Source organism: Cebus imitator, unplaced genomic scaffold, assembly GCF_001604975.1.
Source record: "Cebus imitator isolate Cc_AM_T3 unplaced genomic scaffold, Cebus_imitator-1.0 Scaffold145, whole genome shotgun sequence".
Classification (NCBI taxonomy): domain Eukaryota; kingdom Metazoa; phylum Chordata; class Mammalia; order Primates; family Cebidae; genus Cebus; species Cebus imitator.
This window is the reverse complement of record NW_016107460.1, coordinates 135,648-159,287: the sequence shown is the minus strand read 5'-3', so window position 1 is coordinate 159,287 and position 23,640 is coordinate 135,648. Positions and strand designations below refer to the sequence as shown.

The following is a 23,640-nucleotide window of genomic DNA, read 5'->3' as shown; positions in this document are numbered from 1 at the left end:
GAAGTATATGATTTGGGAGCCCAAATTTCACTAGAGTGTTTGCAACCCTTGAATATATTTGGAATATATTAATTTTTTGTTTTTTTTGTTTGTTTGTTTGTTTTTTCCTTTTTCTTTTTGGTTGTGGAAGGAACAACCTCTTTCCCATTGTTTAAACCTAGAATGTTTTAGGGACAAATTATAATATTGTACTGGTACAATAATTTGCTAATCTTTCAACATATTTTGTGTTATAGTATTGATTTTTCTATTTTCATTTCACTTTGAAAAATCTTCCCAAAGCAATTTTCTGTCTTTAAAAAAAAGAATTATACTGGTATATTCTATTCATTAAAAAGTAATTGAGAGTACTATTTATTTTTTCGTACAGGTTTAAAAAACGAATGCTAATAGAACAACTGGAGAACTTCTTGGATGAAATTCATCGAAGAGCCAATCAGATCAACCATATTAATAGCAATTAAAAGAAAATAGAATGTGGCCACTTATTTCACTATCTTCTTCAAATACAAAGTAAATACAAGACTGTTGTGATCTTGCATTCATTTTCTGACATGCATTGTTGGCTATTTGAAATACTAAAAGCAAATCTACAGATCTTTTTTCCATCATTTTACAGTGACCTTTTCTTCATTTTGGTTTATTTTTGTAATGTGAAAAGTATCACTCTAAAAAACATTTTTATTTAACAAACTAAAAATATTCCTCCAAATCTCTTGCTTGTCATTGACTCTTGCGTGTCAATTTCCCTCAGGTTCTATTTTCTTAAACCAACCTTTAAAATTGTCACCTCTGTTAAGGTTGAACTTTGCCAAAAAAAAAAATTGAAGTTACTTTGTAATTTTTGGGGAAAAAAGCACATACATTAAAACTAGGTAATGTTTTGTATATACAGTTATTTTGGATATATTATTGTAAGTTGTACAAATGTATTTTGAAGAATATTTAAGAAAAGCACTTTTGTTATTCCATCAATAAATGCTCTATTTTACTCTTGTGTGGTTTAGGAAGTAATCACATTTAAAGTAATCATTTTAAAACATCCTAAAATAATGGAAATTTAAAGGCCTTGCTTTTTAGCATTGGAAAAATACACCACTTGAAGTTCATGTTTGTTAAGCCTAACTGTAATTACATGTTACATAATCTGCATTGCCTTTTTACTATATGTTTGTAGTTTTTGTTGGCCATGCCAACATACTCCCATTTCTGCCCAGATTATGGGAATGACTTTGTCTGGTGCAGATAGACAGATACTTTAAAAGCTATTTAAAAAACAGACAGCTTTGGATGTTACTGGTTTCCTTACTTCAAAAACCTTTTCCTTTCTCACTAGGATTGTGGGTGGCACAAAGTTTAAGCTATTAGCTAGGGAGTGGTAGGTTTGGAGTGCACTACATACTCTGAAATACCTAGCCTTTAGCAGCTTCATGCCATGCTTCCAAAAAAGCCCACAACAAATTGGAGTCCTCTTTGTTCTGCTCTACTGTTCTCACACTTAAATTCTATTTTATTTATAAGCTAAATGGAAAGGAAACAACTTTAAGATGGCTTTGCTCATTTTGTATCCCCCTTGAGTTTCACAGGATAAGGAAAACCACACTATTCATTCTCCACCCTCACTTCAACATGGCCTGGCATATCCTTACTGAGGAAGCGATCTTATGGCCTGACTCACTCACCATTCATAGATCACTGCTGTGCCTTTTAGTGGTTTGGGGGGTAACCAATAGAAAAGAAGGTCAAAATAGATTTGGATTAAGAGTAGGCAAAATAAACATAAAATTTAAAAATTGAAGTATTTTTAGGTTTATAATATTGAAAATCACATACCCTTATCTTTTTACACTTTATCAGAACATTTTTTAAATTTCAAGGTTATAGCAAAGTGAAATTATAACTTTATGAAGAAAAGCATCGATGAAAATGGATAACATGCATTTAGTCTAGGGGATTTGAAACTCTCCCAATACTGAAGACAAACCCTGTCAAGAAAAAGAAGAATTTAATGTAATATTATATAGTATTTTCATATGCAGTTCTTTAAACTTTGTTTACTTCTACACAAATACTTTTTAGCAAGATAACATTTAATAGATGGAATTGTTAAGGTAATTGCCTGTAGTCACATTGCTAAATTCAATGAGAGTCACACAAAATCCAGAATATATTATTTAGATTCTGAGATTAGTAGGAGAGATTAGAAGTCATTCAGATAAAAATTCATACTTAACGAGTATTTAGGAGATTCAGCCTATCACAATATTTAGCAGCTTTCCTTGTCAGAAAGTTTTACTTTCTATTTCACAGGTTGCTCGTGACCTTTAATACATTTTTCTGAATGAACCCTGGAGGGAGGTGAGAAGTAGCAGTTCTGTTCATCTCTTTTTGTCTTTCATCTTTCTGTCACTATCCTCTCGCCTCATCCTAAAACCTGGTCAGGAGGGTTTGAAACCTATCAGAACTAAAGTTAATGTCCCATCTCTCTCAGACATTTTTCATTTAAACAAAAAAACTATGGGTACTTAGTTAAATTAGTGAAATACTTATTGTAGAATTCTTGTTACCAAAAGGGAAGGGGAATACATCTAGGGGGAACATCATGTCTTTTAGGCCCTTTATGTCACTGAATGACTTAAGGCTGGAAAAATGATATTCTTGGAAAGTTTAATCTTGAGGTTATCAGATTTTTTTTTTAATGTCCCCCATCTTTCCCATTTGCTGATTGATTCATTAGTTGTTCTTATCAGTAAGATTTGTCAATTTGGAGTAATGAAGGCTGACTCATTTCTAAACTCTTCCATAACCATCACCAGAAGAGCAGCCACTGCTTTGTGTGATGTGGGTTAATGCCTCCCAGACAGAGGTAAATAAAATCACAAGGACTACTAGAATTCTGGTCGATTGTGGAACTGGTTTTGGATTATCCTTATGTTTTCGTTCTGACTACTGAGGCAGTTCTGAAAACTCATACCATTGAAATAGGGGTGTGTCTTTTTCTTGTTTACGGATTTTACATCATTTTTATGCAGTTGAATTCCAAAATCAGAATCTCTTTTTTACCTATCAACCTTTATTGGCTGTTGGCTTTTGGCAGTGACCTTTCTGTTCAAATATAGTCCTGTCTCCTTGTTTCTTTCTTTAGGGAGTAAAACCTGTCCTTTTTTTTATCTTTCATTTTTTTCACATGTCTTTTCTAAGAGAAGGCTCTCTGCTGCCTATTCTGGGTGATAAATTTTCATCTAATCAATATGGAGTTGGGATGATCATGGTGAAATACTAGGAAGACATATTCTGTTGAACTTTTTCTCTCCAGATAATCCTCAAATAGATTGTTTTCTAGTGAGTGGTTTTATCTTTCTCATCACAAAAGTGTTCCTTTGATTTCTAGCACAAGGTACAGCAGGATGCAAATGATTCTCAGATAAAATGATGTTGACAGTATTTCCTTAACAATTTATGTAAAACTATGCATAATTTTCATTATTCTAACTTTTGACATTTTTTTCTCCATAAATAAAAGTAATGCCTGATGTTTAGTTAAAGTAGATCCACCTTTGCTTGATTTTATTAGTCTTGTTCTATCCTATTTCTTTTTAATACACTGTTTACACTTGCCAACAACTCTTAACTGAGAATCTCTTTTCCTTCCTAGGCTAAGTAATTGTGAGTAGGGGAGGAAGAACATTAAGAGAAATAATTTAAAGACTTTGTTCAGTGTTGCCGAAGCCTAAGGATATTTGTGTGTCCTTCTGATGTACCGAGCTTTGGATTACTTTAAGGTTATATAGTGGGACTTAAAACTACTGGGGCAAACATTTGATTTTCGAGAAAGATCAACAAAACAATATAGAAACCCAGGTGCATTAGAATACCAGAATCACAAGAGGACTACTCTGGCATACTCTAGTGACCTGAAAAAACTCTCTCCTAAAATGCCAAGAAAGCTAGGAGACAATGGGGGGGAGAAAAAGGCAAGATTTATAATTTATTTTACTTTCACGATTTTTCCAAGTATTTTCAGAAGTAGAAACCTATAGCATTTTTTAAAATCTACATTAACTACATGTGAACTAAGAGAATGAGGTGAAAAACACAGAGGATAAGTTTCCTTTGTATTTATGAAATAGTCCCCTTTCTCAGGATATAAGACAGCAACTGTGAAGCTTCTGAAGCACCATCAGAACAGCTAGAAAGAATGCTTATTTTAGGGGACAGTGGACAAATGAGCCCTTGTTGCTAGAGAGACAATGATAAATAATTTATCTGAATCCTGTCAAAAAATACTATAATACCTGTGTTAGGTTCTCTCAGGAAATAGATGAATGGCCGATCTGCTTTAAAAATAGGAATCCGAGACCTTTTCAATAACAACAGAGCTATAGGAAAGAAAGAAGAATCCCATTGCATTTTCTGTTCATTTTTTTTAAAATCACTATTTCAATTGGCAGTGAAGTAAAATATCCCATAATTTTTTAAGAAATCGAAACATCCTAATGGCATTTCATTGTTTACTGTTGTGATGGGGGTGCAAATGGGAAAATTAAAGAGAAAAGATGCCACTTAGCCAATCTGGCTCCTGTTTTCAACACATTCCATGGAATAAATACCTTATTGAAGGTAACTTCCAGAATGATTTTTATGAGGTAGATATCTCTTCTTCCCCATCCTTTTTCAAAAACTTTTTGCTTTCTTCAGTGTTCCTTTTTTAAAACTGCTGTACCACATCTGAACCCTCAGGGGTTATGGAAAGATTCAGAAATGTGAAGATTCAACTAGGTAAATTTAAGAAGCATAGATATGGGTGAGCAGTATGACTGGGTATTCTCTGTATGAACATACCTGTGGCTCCAGATGCCTTGGTGCCTTCCTCCAAAACTTCAATCTTGGCCTTGTGGATCGCTTCAGAAACATAAAACCCATCTTGGCCTAACCCCAGAAAATGATAAAAATGTGAGTTGCTCATTAACATTTTTCTAACACATTTAGAACACATTCTTTTAAAATGTACTTGTAAAATTTATAGTATCCAATGCTGCTTACTGTGTAGCTAGGGAAAGAGTGGAAAATTCTTGTTTTTGTTTTTACTGGAGGCTCAGGTGGCTGTTTGGAAAATTCTTAAGGTTCAATATGTTACTGAACTTTCAAAACTTTAATAAATGTATGTAATCTCCCCCAAAATATTTAGAGCACTGCCCTATTTTTTCCAGTAATTCATTTTCAAAAATGATTTCTAGTTAATACTGCAATCAGCCAGTATTTTCAAAACTTCAGTGATTATAAGAATCACTTGGGTATGTGTTAAAATGCAAACTCTGTAGCCCGGGAATCATTTTCAGCAAGCTTCAGAGAAGAATTTCCCTTGAATGCCTTTTTGGACTGCATTTTAAGAGCCACTTTTAAATGACAAAGTCACAGGTTTTTATTACAGGCTTTATTGAGGCACAATTCAGAGTAATATGTATGTGTCTAGTGTTGCATGACTGCATTCTGTATGCTTAGGTATATCAGTTATGCAATTAATTGGCCTCATGGGCTAGAATCTACAAAGCAAATGAGAAGTTAGTATAAATGTTCTGTGTGCTAACAGTTTCACAGATTATAAGCTAATCATTAACTATTCTAAACAGCTCCGAAGATGAAAAGATACTTCATGACACAGTAAAAAATTAAAGATTTAGAACCAGAAGAAACTTAAGAAATCATTCAGTCCAATCCTTTCATTTTAGAGTGAGCTATTAAGTCATCTGAGATCACGAACCTGAAAAGCAGAGTTGAGAATATTCTGATTGAAAGCCCACTCCCATCCCACCCCTCCACTCCACTCAAACACTCCCACCTTATAGAAAGTGTATGCTAGTCAACTTCAACATGCCACTGGGAGGTATCTGTGGCATGAATATTAAAATAATCAGTTTGATGTACACGTATTGTGTGAGAGAGCTTTGTTTCATCTTAGACTAATGCTTAAATTTGTTTGCGTTTGTCACGGATGTACAGGAGATAGCCCATGAATGCCATGAGAGAATAAAACCATTTCAAAATAAATATGTGGCATTCCATCCCTCTTGTAAGTAAGGTGTGCACAGGATGTTGTGAATTGACTATATTCACTGTAAGGAACAGTTGTTTTCCAGCATCAGTGAAGGGAACAGGAAGGGCCAGAGGAAGTAAAAATCAATAGAAGCATTCACTAGTGTTACTTGTCCTAAAACCAGGAAAGAATTTGGTTTATTTTAGCAGTTGGTCTTTTTCTGTAGGGTCTTTAAGAAAAGAACAAATTTCTCTATTATTAATAATTAGCCCTGCTTACTAGCTAATTAAGCAAACTGAAATGCAGTGCCAAAGTTGCAAAGAGAGCTTTATGGATAACGAACCGTTATTTGACAGTCATGAGAGGGTTGTACTAATCTCCATGACTACATTACTGTATGGGATGGTGTCTGAACATTTTAAACGAATGTTGGTGAAATAAGCAGAGATTCACTACGAAACCCCTTATCAGCTAAAATAAGTAAATGTGTCTGCATTAGTCTAGGCACCTTGGCAGTGTGAGAATGGGACCAATTGATGTGGATGAATCTGATTAGATGGGCCAGGCTATTTCAGTATTTTGAAAGTGCAACTGAAGAATTTCATTTAAATCGTTTCTCTCCATCAGACTATAGGAGTGGTCCAATAATTGACATTTATATGTTTGTTGTACAGCCATAAACCAAGGTCCATAGCATCAGCATCTTTTATCTCTGGTAAGAGTTGACGTTTCAAAAGACCAACATATGTGATAAAAATGAGAATTTGGGAGTCATCTGAGTTTGCATTTTTTCCTCCTGCTTGATCTTGTATTACCAATTCCTATTATTTTTTCTTGAATAGCTATTGAAATGTTATACAACTAATGAAATCAACCTAGAAGAAGTCAAGCACAAAGGGATTCTCCTGGTCTCTTTCTACTCCCCTGAAGTGTTGATAGCTGTTTAGTGCCATTAAATGGCATACGCCCTATTTTCCCAGAAGTTGTTCTCAAGATTGTTCATAGGTGGCATTCTGTAAAAGCGTTCTATGATTAATTATACATGGGATATGCTAAACAGTTTTGCACTGTTGTTTTCAATAGGGGACTTCTTAGAGCTGCTAATCTGCTAACTTTTATAATGAATCTCTACAGGATAATTATAATATGTAGCATTTAACCACGGAACCACCCACACCATTCTCTGTCCCAGATTTACAGGATTAGCATTTGGGGAACATACTTTGGGAAACTATAGCCCACCATAAACCCACTTGCTCCTACAATATATTCTATATACAAAGCAAAGGGGTGATGCTCTTCCTACCCTCCCTTCTAGCATACTCTCCACTCTTCTTCCATAACCTCTTCTATAGGTGTTTACCTTCCTTTTTTAGACTATTAGCTCCTAGAAGGCATAAATGATGTCTTATTCATTTTAAGTATTTCTTTGCCCAACTTAACATTAAGAATACTTGGTACATAAATGTGTTTAGTAAATGCTGGATGAATTAGTAATAGACACCCCTCACCACTATATGAATGGCCTTAATATTCTTTAACCTTGTTAAATTTGTAAGGAAATGCTGACTGGTGTTGGTAGAACCTTTTAAAGGCAAGTCATAGAATGAGTCTTCTCCAAGTCTCAGTGGAAGGATTGTTTCAGTGCTTTATTGGTGGAGACCATTATTCTTTGTGTGTGGCTAGTCATATTCAAAAGGTTTAAAAGTCTTCATACCATCATATTATATAAACATCGTGTCCCTACATTTCATCCTCAGCTTCTCATGAATCAGGATAAACATAGCATTTGCTATTTCTTTTGGCTTTACAATTATTATTATTTTCTGTAGGCAGAGTTAGTGGCTTTTAAAATGTTATTGCCAGAACTTGCTTCTAGTTTATCTTTTTCACCTTGTCACTTAGTTGCTAAAACTACGTGTCAAGGGAGAGAGAGACATAGCACCCAGCCCAGGATAGAGAGAGAGTGCTAAGAAGAATCCGAGATGGCCTTTGAAATTAGGCTGTGGTTAGTTGCTTTTTCCATTCGTCTCTTCTAGTCCACTTCGTAACTCTTTCTATTACAATTCTGACCAGACATCTGGTGTGGCATAAGTTAACTTATATAATATACTTCCATACTCAACCAAACAACTCTGGTTCATTTAAGTCATAGTAACAGAGAGCTTGTACTTCTTACTGAGCAGAGATTGGAAACTACCCAGTTATAAAAGCCAAGAACAAGATAGTTTCTTCAGAGTTTCAAGTCTGTGCACAAGGAGTATTTTGTGAACTAGGAGGCATGGGTCTATATCAAAGTCTGCTGATCCTAAAGCCGGTGGGATTGCTTAAGAAGAGTATCTGTAGCTGGCATCTTCAGTGTGAGTGAAACTTACTCTTAAAAGCTGCATAACATCTAGTATCAAGGAGACTGGGGGGAAATTACACTCTAGTTTCAGTTGGGCCTTGAAATAATATTGAATGAGTCATTCAGGAAAAAAAAAATTTGATCCCAAGAAGGAAGAAATGAGTGACTTGTAAATGGGGAAAGAGAACTTGAGTAAAATGATTCTTGGCTTTGGGACCAAAAGGCCAAATGTTTGCTGTGGTTGTTGGACTTCATCAATAGTACAAAACTGCTTGGTAAGCTCTTGTAAACTGGAAGAAGAGAGGAGAGGCCAGCATTTTCTGGTCACTTACTCTCTAGCAAGGTCTCTGCTGATGCCATGCTATATGTATATGATTTTGTTTCTACAATTAACATGTGTGGTGGGTGGTAGCTACCACCATTTTAGAAATGAGGAAACTATTTATTGGAGAGATTTGGTGGCCCTGTCTCTAGAATAAAGTTGAAAGCCCATTTGGGCAGAGAAGTGGTTAGTCTCTTGATTATGTTTAAAGAAGGACATTAAGAAGCAATACTTTGGTTGGCAATCTTTTCCTATAAAGGGCTGGATATTAAATATTTTAGTAACTGCAGGCCATATGGTGTCTGTCTCGACATTCAGTTTTGCTGTTGTAACAGGAAAGCAGCCTGCTAAATAGATGATTTATGGATGAATGAGAGTGGCTATGTTTCAATTAAACTTTAGAAAAGCAGGTAGTAGGCCATTATTTGCTGACCCCTGCTCTAGAGGAACAAAACTTCATGAGAGAAGATTATCAGGCTGGCAAGTTTTGTCAGTAGGAAACATGAATGCTAGCTTCACACTTGGCACATGATAACTGCTTGATCATTATTAAATAAGCCAGATCCGCCTGCCTATGCCTACCTTTCTGCTGGTTTGAACAAATATAAGTAGATTTGAATGGCTTTAAAAAAAAAATAGAGGTTTGGTATAAAAAAAAAGGTACTTTTAAAACTAGGTTACTTATTAGATCTTGCCAGAGGAGTTTATGGACCTTGGAAGTCTTTGCCAATAGGGGAGCTACCTTGGAAGTCTTTATCAATAGGGAAGCTACACGATGTGTGTTAAGATCAGTCCTGTTTGAGGACACAGGGTTGATGGCACTTTAGGATATACTTTTAGGACACAAAAGGAGAGAGCTTTAAGAGTTATGAAGGAAGAGTCAGTAAGCCCTAGTGACTAATCGAATATAGTAGTGTGAAAGAAAAGGTCAAGAATGGCCTTAAAGTTTTGAACTCTAATAATCAAAAGAATAGAATCACCATCAACAACAGGGATGCCATGGCTGAGCTCTAGAGTTGCAAGACAACACTGATTAGATTTTGCATATTATCAAACATAGAACGCTGTTAAGTTCTTCATCCCTTGCTCTCTCCTTGCCTTCTGATCTTTTCACTTCAGTATTCCTCCTTTCCCTGAAATGTCAGATTTGCCTGTGTCAGTAAGGAAAGTTTCTGTTTGAGTCATTTGACCAAGTCAACAATATTTACTTGGTATCCAACTGTGTGCCAAGCATCGTTGTGGACACTGTGCCCAAACTTGACCATTGCTTTGCATATGTCGTTGCGTGTTTAGGCAATCAGTACACAGCTATTTGATTTTAAACTCTCTAGAATAGATTCTCATTCCTGTGTTTTATTTGATAAGTAACTCTGTCAATCTGTCTGGTCACATCTAAAGCCCAAATCAAGACTTCTCTTGTGGATCAAAATCTCAATTTTTCTGTGATTGCTTAAAAAGGAAGATTCTGAGCCAAACTTTAGAAAAATTCACATTAGAATTCTAGTTCTAGAATTCAAAATAGTGATTTTCAAGCTCTTCGGTAAGGGAAATGTCAAGGCCAATGGAAATACCAGCTACAGTATCATCTTTGGACAAATAATTTACTTTCCAGAGTAGAAACAAACCTGAGCCTTTGAGTTGGCAATAGTTTAGCCCATGGTGTCTTGAGAGAATTGTGGAGCATAGGTTCTGGCATTCACTCCCTGCTTATCTTTGATATAAAGTCCCTATCATATCACAAACAAACAGTACCTATTGATTGGTAGTAGCAATTCAACTATGTGCAAAGAAATTCTATAGGGATGCTGGAAAGGAGAATATTTTAAGGCAAGGTTATAAGAGCATGGGTAATTTGAAGAAAGGAAATTGGACAGATGAGAGAAGGTTTTAAGACTAGCTTATTAGAAGAGGACAGAGGAGGTATAGGAAGAGGGAGGAAAAGGGTGTAGAAACAAAAGGTGACTGTGAAGCTGGCGGGACAGCAGGGTCATAATGAAGAATCTATTGCTGCATTAATGCCTTGGGTACACCCCTAGTCATGACGGGTAAAGGGACAGTCAGTTTACTGTGTACTATGGACATTGACCCCGCAGTGAAGGTGGTCTCTGAAAACCATGATTAAGTTCTGAAGAAACATCCCTTCTTCATAAGGTCTAACCCAAATTTGACGTTATCAGAAGCAACACATTCTTATATAAAACAGAGCACCTTCCATATTCTTTTATATAATGTTGACTCTGATTTTCTACCACTGCAGGCTCTGTGGCAATGATAATTTCTCAATCAAAGTATGATAAAACTGCCCCAAACACAAGACTAGAACATTTGGAAGAACTGTTGTTACCTGAAATTCCTTTCAAGTTAGCTTTGAGTGGATCAAAAAGATCGGTGACTCCCCAAGAATTTAAAATGCTTTTTAAGTTGAATTGACTTTGGATTCTAAACCTAAAAAGCAAAAACAAACCATCAACTTTCAAAATTCTCACTCGATGTACTTTCATACACACCACGTGAAGTCCAAAGTTCCTAACTTGGAAGTCAGGCTCGCACCACCAGATTTATTTCCAGCTTCATCTTCCATGCACCTTGCCATAGCCCTAATCTGACCACACAGGGCTCTTCCCCACCTCTGTACCCTTGTTCCTACTGTTCATTCCAAGTCTTCCCATTTCCTTTGATTTTCTTTTAGTTATCCATTTTTCAGTTGTTACCTCCTCCTTTCTTCAGCTATTTTGTGACCTTTGGTTCTTAAAGCCCCATTAACACCTTGTTCTGCTCTGACGATATACAGAACATTCTGCTTCCTATTAGCATCATTTATGATATTGTAAACTACCTGAGAAGAGTGGCTATCCCAATTTATTTTTTAATTACACTTTTTTTTTTTTTTGAGATGGGTCTCCCTATGTTGCCCAGGCTGGACTCAAACTTCTGGCCTCGAGTGATCCACCCGCCTCCGCTTCCCAAATAGCTGGGATTTCAGGTGTGCCCCACTGTGCTGGGCTCCATTTCTATTTCTTAATAAGAATTAATATTTAATGAGTGCTTATATTATGCTAGACACTATGATAAGAACTTTATGTGCATTATCTTATTTCACCTTTATATAACTATGTTATTATCCTCATTTTACAGATGGGAAAATCAAGACTTAAAGAGTTTAAGAAACTTGCCCAAGATGACATAATGAGTATGTGATGGACCTCGATTCGAATCAAGCCTGTGTGTGCAGAGCCCATGCTCTAATCACCTACATTTTGCTACCTCCCATCTCGTGTGGCATCTCACATATAGTAGGTGCAGAAAAGAGGCTATTGACTAATTGCATAATTGACAATTAATAGAATATTTTATTTAATAGAGTATTTATACTAGATAAAATATATTTTTGTATTTGCTGTGTGCAGTTTATGCCTTTGGAGCACAGTGGGAAAAGAATGCAACTTAAAACCTTGGTTTTCCTAGTAAGCCTTTTGAGCACAAAGAATCAGTATACCAATTTTATATTTCCCCAGGGACAAGGCATATTAAAAATTTACTGTTGAAGGATCCTTTAAAAGAGCTGCTGATATTATTTTTCTTTGAAAATAAAAAGATCAAAATGGAAGTTAGATGGTATTTTTCTAAAAATAATACAGAACTTGCAGGAGAGTAAAAATATTTAACAAGACCATTTAATATCAAAGGTCTTCATTGCTATACAAGACAATGTGACTCATACTTTAAACAAAAGTATCATACTTTCCCATAAAGGTATATTTTGAATCTTCAGAGTAGTTTCCAAAAAAGAAATATATTTTCTCTAAGTATGCTGACATTTCTCCAAAAAATTTTTGGAACATTCCTTATAAAATTTTCTTAAGTACTGAAAACACATCCTTTTTCAAACCTCTAAATGCTGAAACAGTAGTTATAGGCATGGACTTGGGAATCCATTGCCATGGGTTTGAATCCTGGATCAAGTAACTACCTGGGAACTAGCTACTTTGCCTCAGGGGGAAGTTACTTACTTCTCTTTGTCTTAGTGTCCTCATTTGTGAAATGAGCATAATTGTAACTCGTGTTTGTAGGGTTGTAAATATTAAATGAATGAATCCTTGTCAAGTGCTCAGAACAATCCCCAGCACAGCCTATACACTTACTGTTACCATTGTGATTTTTTGTTATTTTTCAATTATATCGAGAGTTAATCAAGGGCTATTTGAAACCAAATATGATGATTATGGTGGGTGATAAAACTGGATAGTATCATTTTTAGTAACGAAAACAGCAGTAAAAATGAGGTATTACTATAAAAGATTAGAATGATTGTATGGGTTGTGAGTGATTAGAGTCTTGTATGGCTATGAAGGCAGATCCAGAAGAAATGCTACAAAAATAACTTGAGTAAAAAAAATACCCTTTACCAACATCAGACAAGGATATTACAAGAAAGACAAATTACAGACCAATATACCTTAGGAATATAGATGCAAAATTTTCAACAAAATACTAGCCCAAATTGAATCCAGCACTATATAAATCTCACCATGACCAAGTGAGATTTATCCCAGGAATGCAAAGTGGGTTCAATATATAAAAAACAATTAATTTAATATACCATATTAATAGAATAAAGGGCAAAGCCCACATCACCATCTCAAGAGATGCAGAAAAAGCATTTGACAAAATCCAACACCCTTTCATGAATAAAAACAAACAAACATCAAACATACAACAAACTTTGGCTAGAAGGTTACTTCCTTAATTTGATGAAGGACATCTACAAAAACTCCATAGCTAGTACAACACTTTACAGTAAAAGACTGAAAGATTTTCCCCTAAGTTCAGGAACAAGACAAGAATGTCCACTCTGACTCCTTCTATTTCACATGGTACTGGAGGGTGAGTAGGATAATTACATGAGAAAAAGAACTAGAAGGTATCCAGATTAGAAAGAAAGAAGTAAATCTATCTCTGTTCACAGATGACTTGGTCGTATACATAGAAAACCCTAAAGAATACACACACACACACACGCAAAGAAAAAAAGAAAACTTATTAGAGTTAATAAATGAGTTCACAAAGGTGCAGCATACAGGATCAAGATACAAAAATCAGTTGTTTCTACAAACTATAGAACAATCTGAAACTGAAATTGCTAATGTAAATTCCATTTACAATAGCATTAAAAGGAATAAAATACTTTGAATAAATTTAACAGAATAAGTGCAAGACTTATATACTGAAAACTACAAAACATTGTCGAAAGAAACAAAGACCTAAATGAAAGGAAAGAGATTCTGAGTTCATGGCTCAGAACACTTAATATTGTTGGAAAGTAATACTTGCCAAATTGATCTACAGATTCAACACCATCCCTATCTAAATCCCTCCTGCTTTTTGGTCAAAAATTGACAAGCTAATCCTAAAATTTATATGAAAATGCAAGGGGCCCAGAATAGCTAAAACAATCTTGAAAAAGAAGAATAAAATTGAAAGACACACTCCTGATTTCTAAAGTCACTACAAAGCTACAGTAATGAAGACGTTTTTAAAAAAGAAACATAGAAAAGCATAAACCACACACCATGATGATCAGCAGCTCCTTGGAGGAAGGGCAAAACTTATTTTGGATACGTGGAATCTGGTGGATTTTAAGATCTATGTTATATCTAACATCAAAAAAAAAAAAAAAAAAACTCATGCTCAGCTTTCTGTGGTGGCCTAATAATCAAATGTTTTATTCATTACATATATGTTTGACATTATTAGTCTTTCTTGTGGGACATTACATGATTGTGATGATAAATAATCCATAACACATTCTTGGTTTTCTTGATTATTTCTCTAGTATGCTAAGCGTCCCTCATGAAGATTAACAGTTCCTATGTACTTTTAAATTTTTTTATAAATAAAGCGTTACTTTGGAAGCTAGAGACCATAATTCATCCAGAATCTACTAGTGCACTGGTTAAAGGTGATGTTTAGCCTGAAAGCACATCTCATAGCACATCACAATTTTACATTGCTACCCACAGTGTGAAAAATTTTTTGCTCTTGTGAAATGAAAAATGCCTGCTGACTGTAGATCAGGTCATACTAAGAGGAGAATGAGTGATTTGAGAGAATGAGAGGTAAATTTCTGCCTAAAAGGTGACTTTGTGTCTACCATGATCCAAAGTTTATGCTTAAATCTAGACCTGAGACAATGTTTACTTTTTCTATTTTGTTCCCCAAAGGATTTAAAACAAAAAAAAAAAAAAAAAAAGATCAGGCACAGGGACTCACGCCTGTATTCCCAGCACTTTGGGAGGCTGAGGCGAGCAGCAGGCAGATCACCTGAGGTCGGGAGTTCAAGACCAGCCTAACCAACATGGAGAAACCCCCATCTCTACTAAAAATACAAAATTAGCTGGGCGTGGTAGTGCATGCCCGTAATCCCAGCTACTTGGGAGACTGAGGCAGGAGAATTGTTGAACCCAGGAGGCGGAGGTTACGGTGAGCTGAGATCGTGCCATTACATTCCAGCCTAGGCAACAAGAGCAAAACTCCTTCTAAAAAAAAATAAAAAACAAAAAAACAGCAAAAAAAAAACTTTGTTAGGTTTACTCGTGAAATAACCTCGTTTTCCCAAAAACCTCTATCCTTCTTGAACAGCAGACTGAGTAGTCTTAAGGAGATTTTTAAAAATTATCAGAATGAGGTTAAGTGCTAATAATTGTGTTACTAATATTTCTGCCTTGCCTTTCCTTCCCTGCCGTCCAGCGTTTTTCAGGATCACTGCTTGAGGGCTTGAGACTTATAAAAGCAGAATCAGGATGATGGAGAGTTCTCCTAGGAGCTGGGCATTTCCCTGGGGTCTCTTCCAGGGAAGAGCTGCTCAAGGATGAGGCCCACCATCTGTCTCTTAAACCCAAAAAGACTGTGGCAAATTCCCACACCAGCCTGCATTTTCTCTCTACTTTGACATGGAACGCTCCTCTTCCTTCCCTTGCCGAGTTTCTCTCAAATATAATAGGAAGACTAGGGTTGCTTCTGCTCCCTCCCTGAGAGATCTGTTGAAATAACCCGTCTTTGTGCTTTGGCTTGGGGTCCAAATATTTAGTTTTGAGAGATATACTTTACCTTAGAGTTAAGTGCACCTTCTGCCCTGGGCTATGCCAGACCTGACTTTAGACCTTGGCTCGTAACTTGCTGGGTCTCTCTTTGTATGTTTTCCTTCCAGTGCATAGATTTATTTTTAACTCCTTGAGGGAGTACTGCCAAGGACTTTGTCTTTGCCTACTGGGAGCCCAGGCAGTGGAGGGAGGCCAAGGTGGCTAGTGGGCAGTAGCATGGAGAATTCACATGCAGAAGATGAGCTACTGGACAACATTCCTTGCTTAATGCTGGTCAAAAATTGATTATAAATTTACTCTGATTTCAAATATATCACAGAAGCTTGTTCTTTAAAGAAGCCCTAAGAGGAATCTTTTTGTAAAGTTATGAGTTTTGCTAATAGATTTTGTTTTGAAAAACCAAAACAGAACGCCACCACTTCACTTTTTGGAGATTTGTATTTGTACCTATTGGGTCTACTTAAAGCAGAGTTCACCTCCTTTTAGAAAGAGTGAGAACCTTCTGCATAGAGACTTAAAGTGTCAAATTTTTATGCCTTAATTTGGCTTCTGATCAGAATTTTATCTGTACTTGTTCAGTTACGTTAAGTCATCTTACCTCTTTGGTTTTGGGAAAATGACAGTTGTATACTCTTAGGATGGGATAAGATTTGGGATATGTTCCTACAAGGGAACCACAGAGCATTTCCTCTTCAAAAACTAGTTGTGGCCTAAGACAGGATCAGGGGCCCTGGGGGCCTCCGGTCCAGCTCAGCGAAGGCAGAACATCTTGTCTTGGGAAGACTCTGGGAAGTTTGTTCATTTCAGTCTGTGCCGTGAGCTGGCCAGGGGTGACTCTGAAATGGACTCAGACTCTAGGGTCACTTCCTCTTGGCCTAACCTCTCGGGGTACACATTAAACAAGTCATCCCAGTGGCTAAGCACAGACCCTAGAGGCAGACCACCTGGCTCCAAATTCAGGCTCTTCTGAGTGCTGGCTGCACAGCACCCATAAGGGGGACGCAGCTGCTCACCTGGGCAGGAACACATCCATCCTGGCTCTCCTCAGGCTGGTGGTCCAGAGATGGATGGTGCTGGCAGTGAGGTGTGGCTCAATGTGGCTCAGGGGGATGTCTTTGTCACGGGGCAGCACCAGGAACAGACTCACTGCACTTCCCAGGTAAGGCAGCTCCAGCACCCCCACCTGATGGCCTGCAGGGTCCTGGAACTGACCTGAGGGTGCAGTGGATCAGAGGTCAGCTTTGTCCCAGGAGCCAGGAGAATCAACCAGTGCCATACCCTGAGACAGGCTGGCTCAGAGGACTGGAAACAATGAAACAAAGCATCACCTCACCCTCAGGAGGCAGTTTAGGGCCAAAGACTGTTGGGTAATATGGCCATTTACAAAATCCTAGACCTAGAGTCTTTAAGATACCCTTTAAGAAACCTGACAGAGTCAGAGGCTCTGTAGGGCTGGGTATGAGGGCCACGATGGCATGTGCAGAACCACATAGAGTAGTGCCCCCTTGTCCTTGGCAGATATGCTCCAAGAACTCCAGTAGCTGGTAACGAGCCCTGTATATACTACGTTTTCTTGATCTGATAACTGAGATGGCTGCTAAGTGACTAACATGGGGGTACTGTAGACAACCTGGGGATGCTGGACAAAGGGATGATTCATGTCCCAGGTGGAACAGAGCAGGACGGCAGGAGATTTCATCACACTATTCAGAAGGCGTGCGATTTAGAACTTGAGAATTATTTGTGAAATTTTTCATTTAATATCTTCTGATGCAGATAACTGAAACCTCAAAAAGCAAAATCATGGATAAGGGTACAGGGCACTACTGTACCTGGTCTCAAAGGAGCAGCCAATTCAACCCAGGCCTATTGTGCCTGCCAAGGGTGGCAGTTTGGTCCAAACTCTACTAGTGAGGGAGGAAATGTCAAGCATGAAACTGGGTTTATCTTCCACATCTGTGTCCTCACTGTCCTGTCAGAGCACACTGTCCAACGCTGCTCTCTAAAGTCTCCTGGCACCCTAGTCTTTCCTTCTGCCACATGCCCAGTCCAGCAGATGGACCCTGCAGAAACAGCCTGATCCCTTAGGAGCAGGGACCTGGCTTCCTCTCTCCTGCTCTCAGGCTTCCTCTCCCTTTAGGCAAGTCAGTAGGGGCGGGGCTCACCATAGTTGACCTCGGCCATTTGGTGCATCATGGGCACCTGAAGGACAAGGCCGCGGGCACAGGTGAAAGGCAGGATCTGCGTGTCTGTGGAGGAGAATCGCTTCCGCCAAGTGCCTTGGAAAGACATGGTGCTCACAAGCACCAGCTGAGCAAATGCTGCACCGACGTGCTCCCACGGCCAGCCACGAGGGCCCTCACTGGGGCCTTCACCTGCAACCAGGAAAGCAAGGGGACTGTGGGTTAAACGTGCATTGCAACTGAACCGAATCCAGTGTGTGTGTGGACAAGGAGCGCAGAGTTAAAATGCAAAAATTAAGGTCTGTTTGCATAAGGTGGTCTCTCTCTCCATCTTACAATATCTTTTCAATTTACTTAAGAATATTTAACTCCCTGTCTCAGCTACTTGTGCTGCCAGGGACCCAAGGCACCAGGAGCTGCTCTCAACTCCCTGCTGGGATGGGAGAGTGTGGAGAGGGAAATGGAAAGTGAGACCTCAGAAGTCCTGACACCTGCGTGACCACTCAGGGGAGGTGGGGGGAGTGAGGCATCTCTGGAGTCGGGTTTGTAGAGTATTCATTAAAATCTATTAATTGCAAATTGACATGTGTGTATCCAGCTGTTGCTGAAGACCCTGATTTTTATTCTTTTCTGAACAGGTTGGGATGCTGCTCCTGGCTCTGCTTGGGGCCATTTCCTAGGAATTATTAGACATTCTCTCCCAGGGCAGACCCTTGGAAGGAGTGTGTGCTACATGGGAGATGCTGCCCAGTGTCATCCCCAGTCCCCACCATGCCCCGCTGCTGAGCTCAATCTCTCACTGAGCCTCTGCTTAGAGGACAATATTCAAGGTATGGTCTTTGGAGGGTTGCAGTTAAAATTTCATGCAGTACCAGAAAGAGGAGCAGGCCGACCACCGTTAAAGGGGTAGTTTTGTCCCAGCTGTTTATTTGTTTAATAAACACATACTTTATGCTAGGCTCTGTTCTAAGTACTTTAGCAAATCCTCACCAACTCCTCCTAACAGTTCTATTGTTATTCCCCATTTCACAGATGAGGGAACTGAGGCTCAGAAAAGTTGGGCAAGGTCACATACTTACGAGGGGTGAAGCCACCATCCACTTAGCCATCAATGCAATCCACAGTGCATTGAAATAGAACCTCAGCAACGCCATAGAAAGCTTGGATTTGAACCCAAGCGGCCTAGCTCCGGACTCTCTGCTCCGAGCAACTGCGCCAGCTGCCCCTTTTTCGCAAAGGACAATCAGCTTGTATTGGGAGCTGCTTCTCTGGCCTTACGACCTGGCAGCACAAGGAGCTGAGCAGGGAATTAAACATATTTAAGTAAATTGAAAAGACATGGTAAAGTATGACAGCGGGAGAGAGAACCTCATCCCAAAAGATGTTAATTTTTGCATGTAATTCTGCCATCCCTGTTCACACACTCTTGTTTTCCATTCAGTCCCAGTATACATATCACTTCCTAGCCTGCTTTTTAACCAACACTGGTTCTTGAATGTTCTCCACATTGCTGTGAAACTTTTGAAATGATTAAGGGTGCTGGAGCCAGACCACCTGGGTTAGAATCCTGGCATGTGGACCCTGGGCAGGAGGCTGAGCCTTCTGTGCCTCAGTTTCTCCATTTATAGAATGGGGAGAGTAATAGTGCCTACCCCTTAGGATTATTGTGAGGGTGAACTGAGATAGTCAACTTGGAGCAGTGCTAACTAAATAAACACTCAGTAAGTGTTCATAATTTTAATTCTCTTTAATCATAATTACAACCGCATAGCATGCAGGTGCTGTGCTGTACTGATTTACCTCTCATTGCGGGGCAGAGTGGCTGTTTGTAAGTCTCTTTCTTCAGTTACACTGAGCTAAACGTTTTATTGTGTGTAACTTTTTCTTAAATTATTTCCTTAACCTAAATTCCCAGGATAGCACTTTTTTTTTTTTTGGCTCCTGTTGCATTTTGCTATCACAGGTGGTTTATTATAGATGACAGCAGAGCTCGGTGGGGGGACAGTTGCATGGGACAAAGCCTGCGGGGTCCTCTGAGGTAGGAGGTTCTGAAGAGCACGCTTCTGTGTTCTTGTATGCTCTCGTGGCTCGTGTGTGTGTGTGTGCCCATGTGTATATTTGTGTGAGGGGGGGTCAGAGCAGGAAGAGAGGCAGAAAGGGACTCAGTGTCCCCCTGTCATTCAAGGATAGGGTCTCCCAAGAGGACAAACTGCTGCTGTAATTGAATGTGGCCTGAGCACCATGTCTCTGACAAGTGATGAGACTCTGTCTCTGCAGCCCTCTGGCTTAGCCTTGTTGAGGTGGACGGTTTTTTTACCTGCAGTCTGTCCAGAGGTCCCTTCGCTGGCCTGGATGGTGGTGCTGTTGGGCTCACCGAGGTCGACTGGCTCCAGGCTGCTGTTGGCCCACCAGGAGACCTGCTCCACAAAGCAGGGGGACAGCGGTGTTCCCATTTGCACAAAAAGGCTGCAGGCCAGCTCCATCTCACCACCTTGCCTGAAGGTGGGTAGTGTGGCATAAACAGCATGCAAGAAATCTTTCACCCTTTGGTCTGTGGAAACCAAATTGGATAAGTTGACAATGGTGAGTGTGAGTAAGGAGTTAGCACAACCTCCAGTGCACACTGCATTGAGATGGAACCCCAGCAACTCCACTCTTGCTCATAAGGTTCATCTACTATGCATAGCGAGTTTGAAAAAGTCATGGCTAATGTGCTCAGGAATCCGCCTGGATCCACCAAGTAAAAGTTGGGAAGAAACCGTGCTAGATCTGAAAGAAATCAGGCTGCAATGAAGTCAAACAGAAAAACACTACCAACATCCTCTAGATGAATAGAGGTTATTCGCCCTTAATTTCCTGATTGAGGAAGGTTGATGTGTGCTGGGGTAGAAACTCTAGCTAGGGCTGGGAAAACAGCAGGTCCATCCAATGTGCAGGGTGACGGGGTTTCAAACACAACATCAAGAGATTTATGTGCAATGTCACGGTGACAATGATGGGCGGTGGCCAGAATGTTGTGCTGTCAGTATGTCTTGTACAGGGCTTTAAATCCATTCCCACAACTGATTGTCATGAGCCTGAGTAACATTTGGACTCAGCCTTGTGTAGAACTATGCTTTCAATCTGAGAAATACAGAGGAAAGGTAAGAACTCCTCCCGTCCCTGCTCTCCCTAAGATCCAGCAGACAGATTGTGTTATTAATATCAGTGAGAGGCTGCAAGAATGTCAAGGAAATAATAAGCATGTGAGAGAGTCGATAGCTTCTACCTTCATGGATGGCAGCTGGACTTCTATTTATTTACTGTTTATACAGGAGATAGCTTCCTTCTCTCCATAATCAGTAGTGGATTTTGTGTTCATGTTATTATTCACAAGCTGCAGCTCCCCCAGGCATCCCATAGCTGGAATGAGGGCTCTCGTCCACTGGTGAGTCCAGACACAGTTGTATACCCCAAGCTTCCCATTCCCGACACATGCAAGCTGGGTGTTTCCAGAAGTTAAATCCCCTTGTTCAGGCTATTTTACTCCCTTTTAGGCACAGCCCTGCAGTTATCCACAAACCCTTCCTGTAAGACAAAATGCTGGGTATCTTTTCCTGCACTACCTGGCTCTAGCTGGTTGTCACTAGGATGAAACTCTCACTCACTTAGGGTCTGTCCACTCTGACACCCTTCATGTTACAAAAGCCAAGCCAGGAGGCAGCAGACCCCCAAGTTTCCTGGCGAATGTTCTCTGGAGGCAAAGGAACCCCGAGTCTACCCTGGCCAGGGCCCCCAGCCACAAGGCTGCAGAGGACAATAGCAGGCAGATGTCACTTGTCCACAAAATGTTCACTATCAAAGCTGTTTCCGAGAATCTGCAATTGCAAAAGACTGATTCAGAATCTTGATCTCATGAATCAGCCTAACTTAAGTGCTTGCTTTTGATTGTAGTAAGAAAAAAATGGATAAAAAACATAATCAGATTTCACTCTATTGAGGAAGGTCATATGTATTTATAAGTTCACATTCCTAGGAATGCTGGCTGTCTGCAGAGGAGAATTGAAATGCTTCCCTGGTCCATAATGTGGGGTGACCTGAGGAATGGTCATGGATTTCTCCTCTCCGTCTTCTGACCCTCTCTGGGCCAGGGGACCAGCCTCCTTTTAGTCAGAAATGTTAAAATAGCAGAGTAAACTGGCTTGAAGTGAATTTTTGTGTGAAATCTTGTCTCTGCCCTAGCCTAGTTTGTCCATGCACATTTGCACACAGGAAGAACATTTTTAGACCCACCAGAATATGCAATGACAGAGTAAAAACTGGCGGAGGTTGACTGTGTTCATAGACATTGTGCTGAACATGCGACACACCTGACCACACTGAATGCTTTCAACAGGCCTGTGAATTGAGGGCTGTTGTCCCCATTTTACAGGTGAGAGAGCAGAGGCCCAGACAAATTAATAAAGGTGCTCAGTGTCACCCAGGTGTAGGCGGTGGGGCTTTACTGCCCTGCCCACCCACGGGGTGAGGAGTGTCCTGGGATGACCCTGCCTAGGACAGCTTCCTTCCACTTGGAATGAACGTGGGGCCGCGGAGCTCATAGCCTTTTTCTTTCTTTCTTTGCTGAATTCCTAGATCCTAGTCTAAGAAGAAAACAGTTGTGTGCATGAGTGTCTGTTTTAGCTGGAGCTGGTATCTTGGTTCTGAGGCCAGGCACTGACTGAGCTGAGGCGCTGAGCGTAGGCAGGGGAAGCTGACCTGGCATTTGGAAGACTCACGCTGCTGCCGGCAGAGCTGTTCTAAAATACATAATCCACAGAAATCAGCTGGCAGATCTGGCACTGGCTAGAAGTCACAGATTTATGAAAGCAGGTTGGTCAAAAGCATGGGCTCTGAAGCCAGAAAGCCTGGGCTTGAGTCCCAACTCTGCCACTTATTGGCTCTGTGACCTTGGGCAAGTTGCTTCAACTCTCTATGCCTATTTGCTCATCTCTAAAGTTGGGATGATAGTAAAGTGATTAGCCTCAACAGGGTGGTTGTGACAATTAATGTTTGTAAGTGCCTCCAGCACTGCCTGGCACCTAGGAATGCACTATGTAAGGGTGTGTCCAATGAAACTGAAACATTGCCACAAAACCTGTCAGGTTAGAAGGGAACCTTAGAATGCAAGGGTCATCACATCCCAAAGTCTGAGTGCCTTCTCTTACAGACCTGTCCAGTGGACACTCTTCCCCATGTGCACGCCACAGGGAACTGAGCTCCCTACCTCCCAGGTAGCCTAAGCAGGAGGGTGAGCTGGAAGGAGTGAGTGTGAGTGTGAGTGTGAGCAGGAGGGTGAGCTGGAGAGAGTGTGAGTGTGAGCAGGAGGGTGAGCTGGAGAGAGTGTGAGTGTGAGCAGGAGGGTGAGCTGGAGAGAGTGAATATGAGTGTGAGCAGGAGGGTGAGCNTGAGTGTGAGCAGGAGGGTGAGCTGGAGAGAGTGAATATGAGTGTGAGCAGGAGGGTGAGCTGGAGAGAGTGAGTGTGAGCAAGAGGGTGAGCTGGAGGGAGTGAATATGAGTGTGAGCAGGAGTGTGAGCAAGAGGGTGAGCTGGAGAGTGAGTGTGTGAGCAGGAGGGTGAGCTAGAGAGAGTGAGTGTGAGTGTGAGCAGGAGGGTGAGCTGGAGAGACTGAGTG

The 23,640-nt window shown here is 39.9% G+C and overlaps 2 protein-coding genes across 3 annotated transcripts in view; one reads left to right on the top strand and one right to left on the bottom strand.

The window, feature by feature from the left end:
* INTS6 (integrator complex subunit 6) overlaps positions 1-3,548 on the top strand; it is a 90,402-nt gene extending 86,854 nt beyond the window's left edge. For both annotated transcript variants that reach the window (XM_017542451.2, XM_017542452.1), the window contains one exon: positions 371-3,548. In XM_017542451.2, the coding sequence (XP_017397940.1) occupies positions 371-464 (94 nt within the window). In that variant the 3' untranslated portion in view covers positions 465-3,548. The remainder of the gene's footprint in view (positions 1-370) is intronic.
* A 654-nt stretch (positions 3,549-4,202) lies between these two features.
* The window catches only part of SERPINE3 (serpin family E member 3), a 20,365-nt gene continuing 927 nt past the window's right edge, over positions 4,203-23,640 (bottom strand). Inside the window, 7 exon segments of the mRNA XM_017542453.2 lie at positions 4,203-4,265; positions 4,267-4,379; positions 4,843-4,929; positions 11,048-11,148; positions 16,817-17,015; positions 17,969-18,178; positions 20,304-20,537. Of these exon segments, the coding sequence (XP_017397942.2) occupies positions 4,203-4,265; positions 4,267-4,379; positions 4,843-4,929; positions 11,048-11,148; positions 16,817-17,015; positions 17,969-18,178; positions 20,304-20,537 (1,007 nt within the window).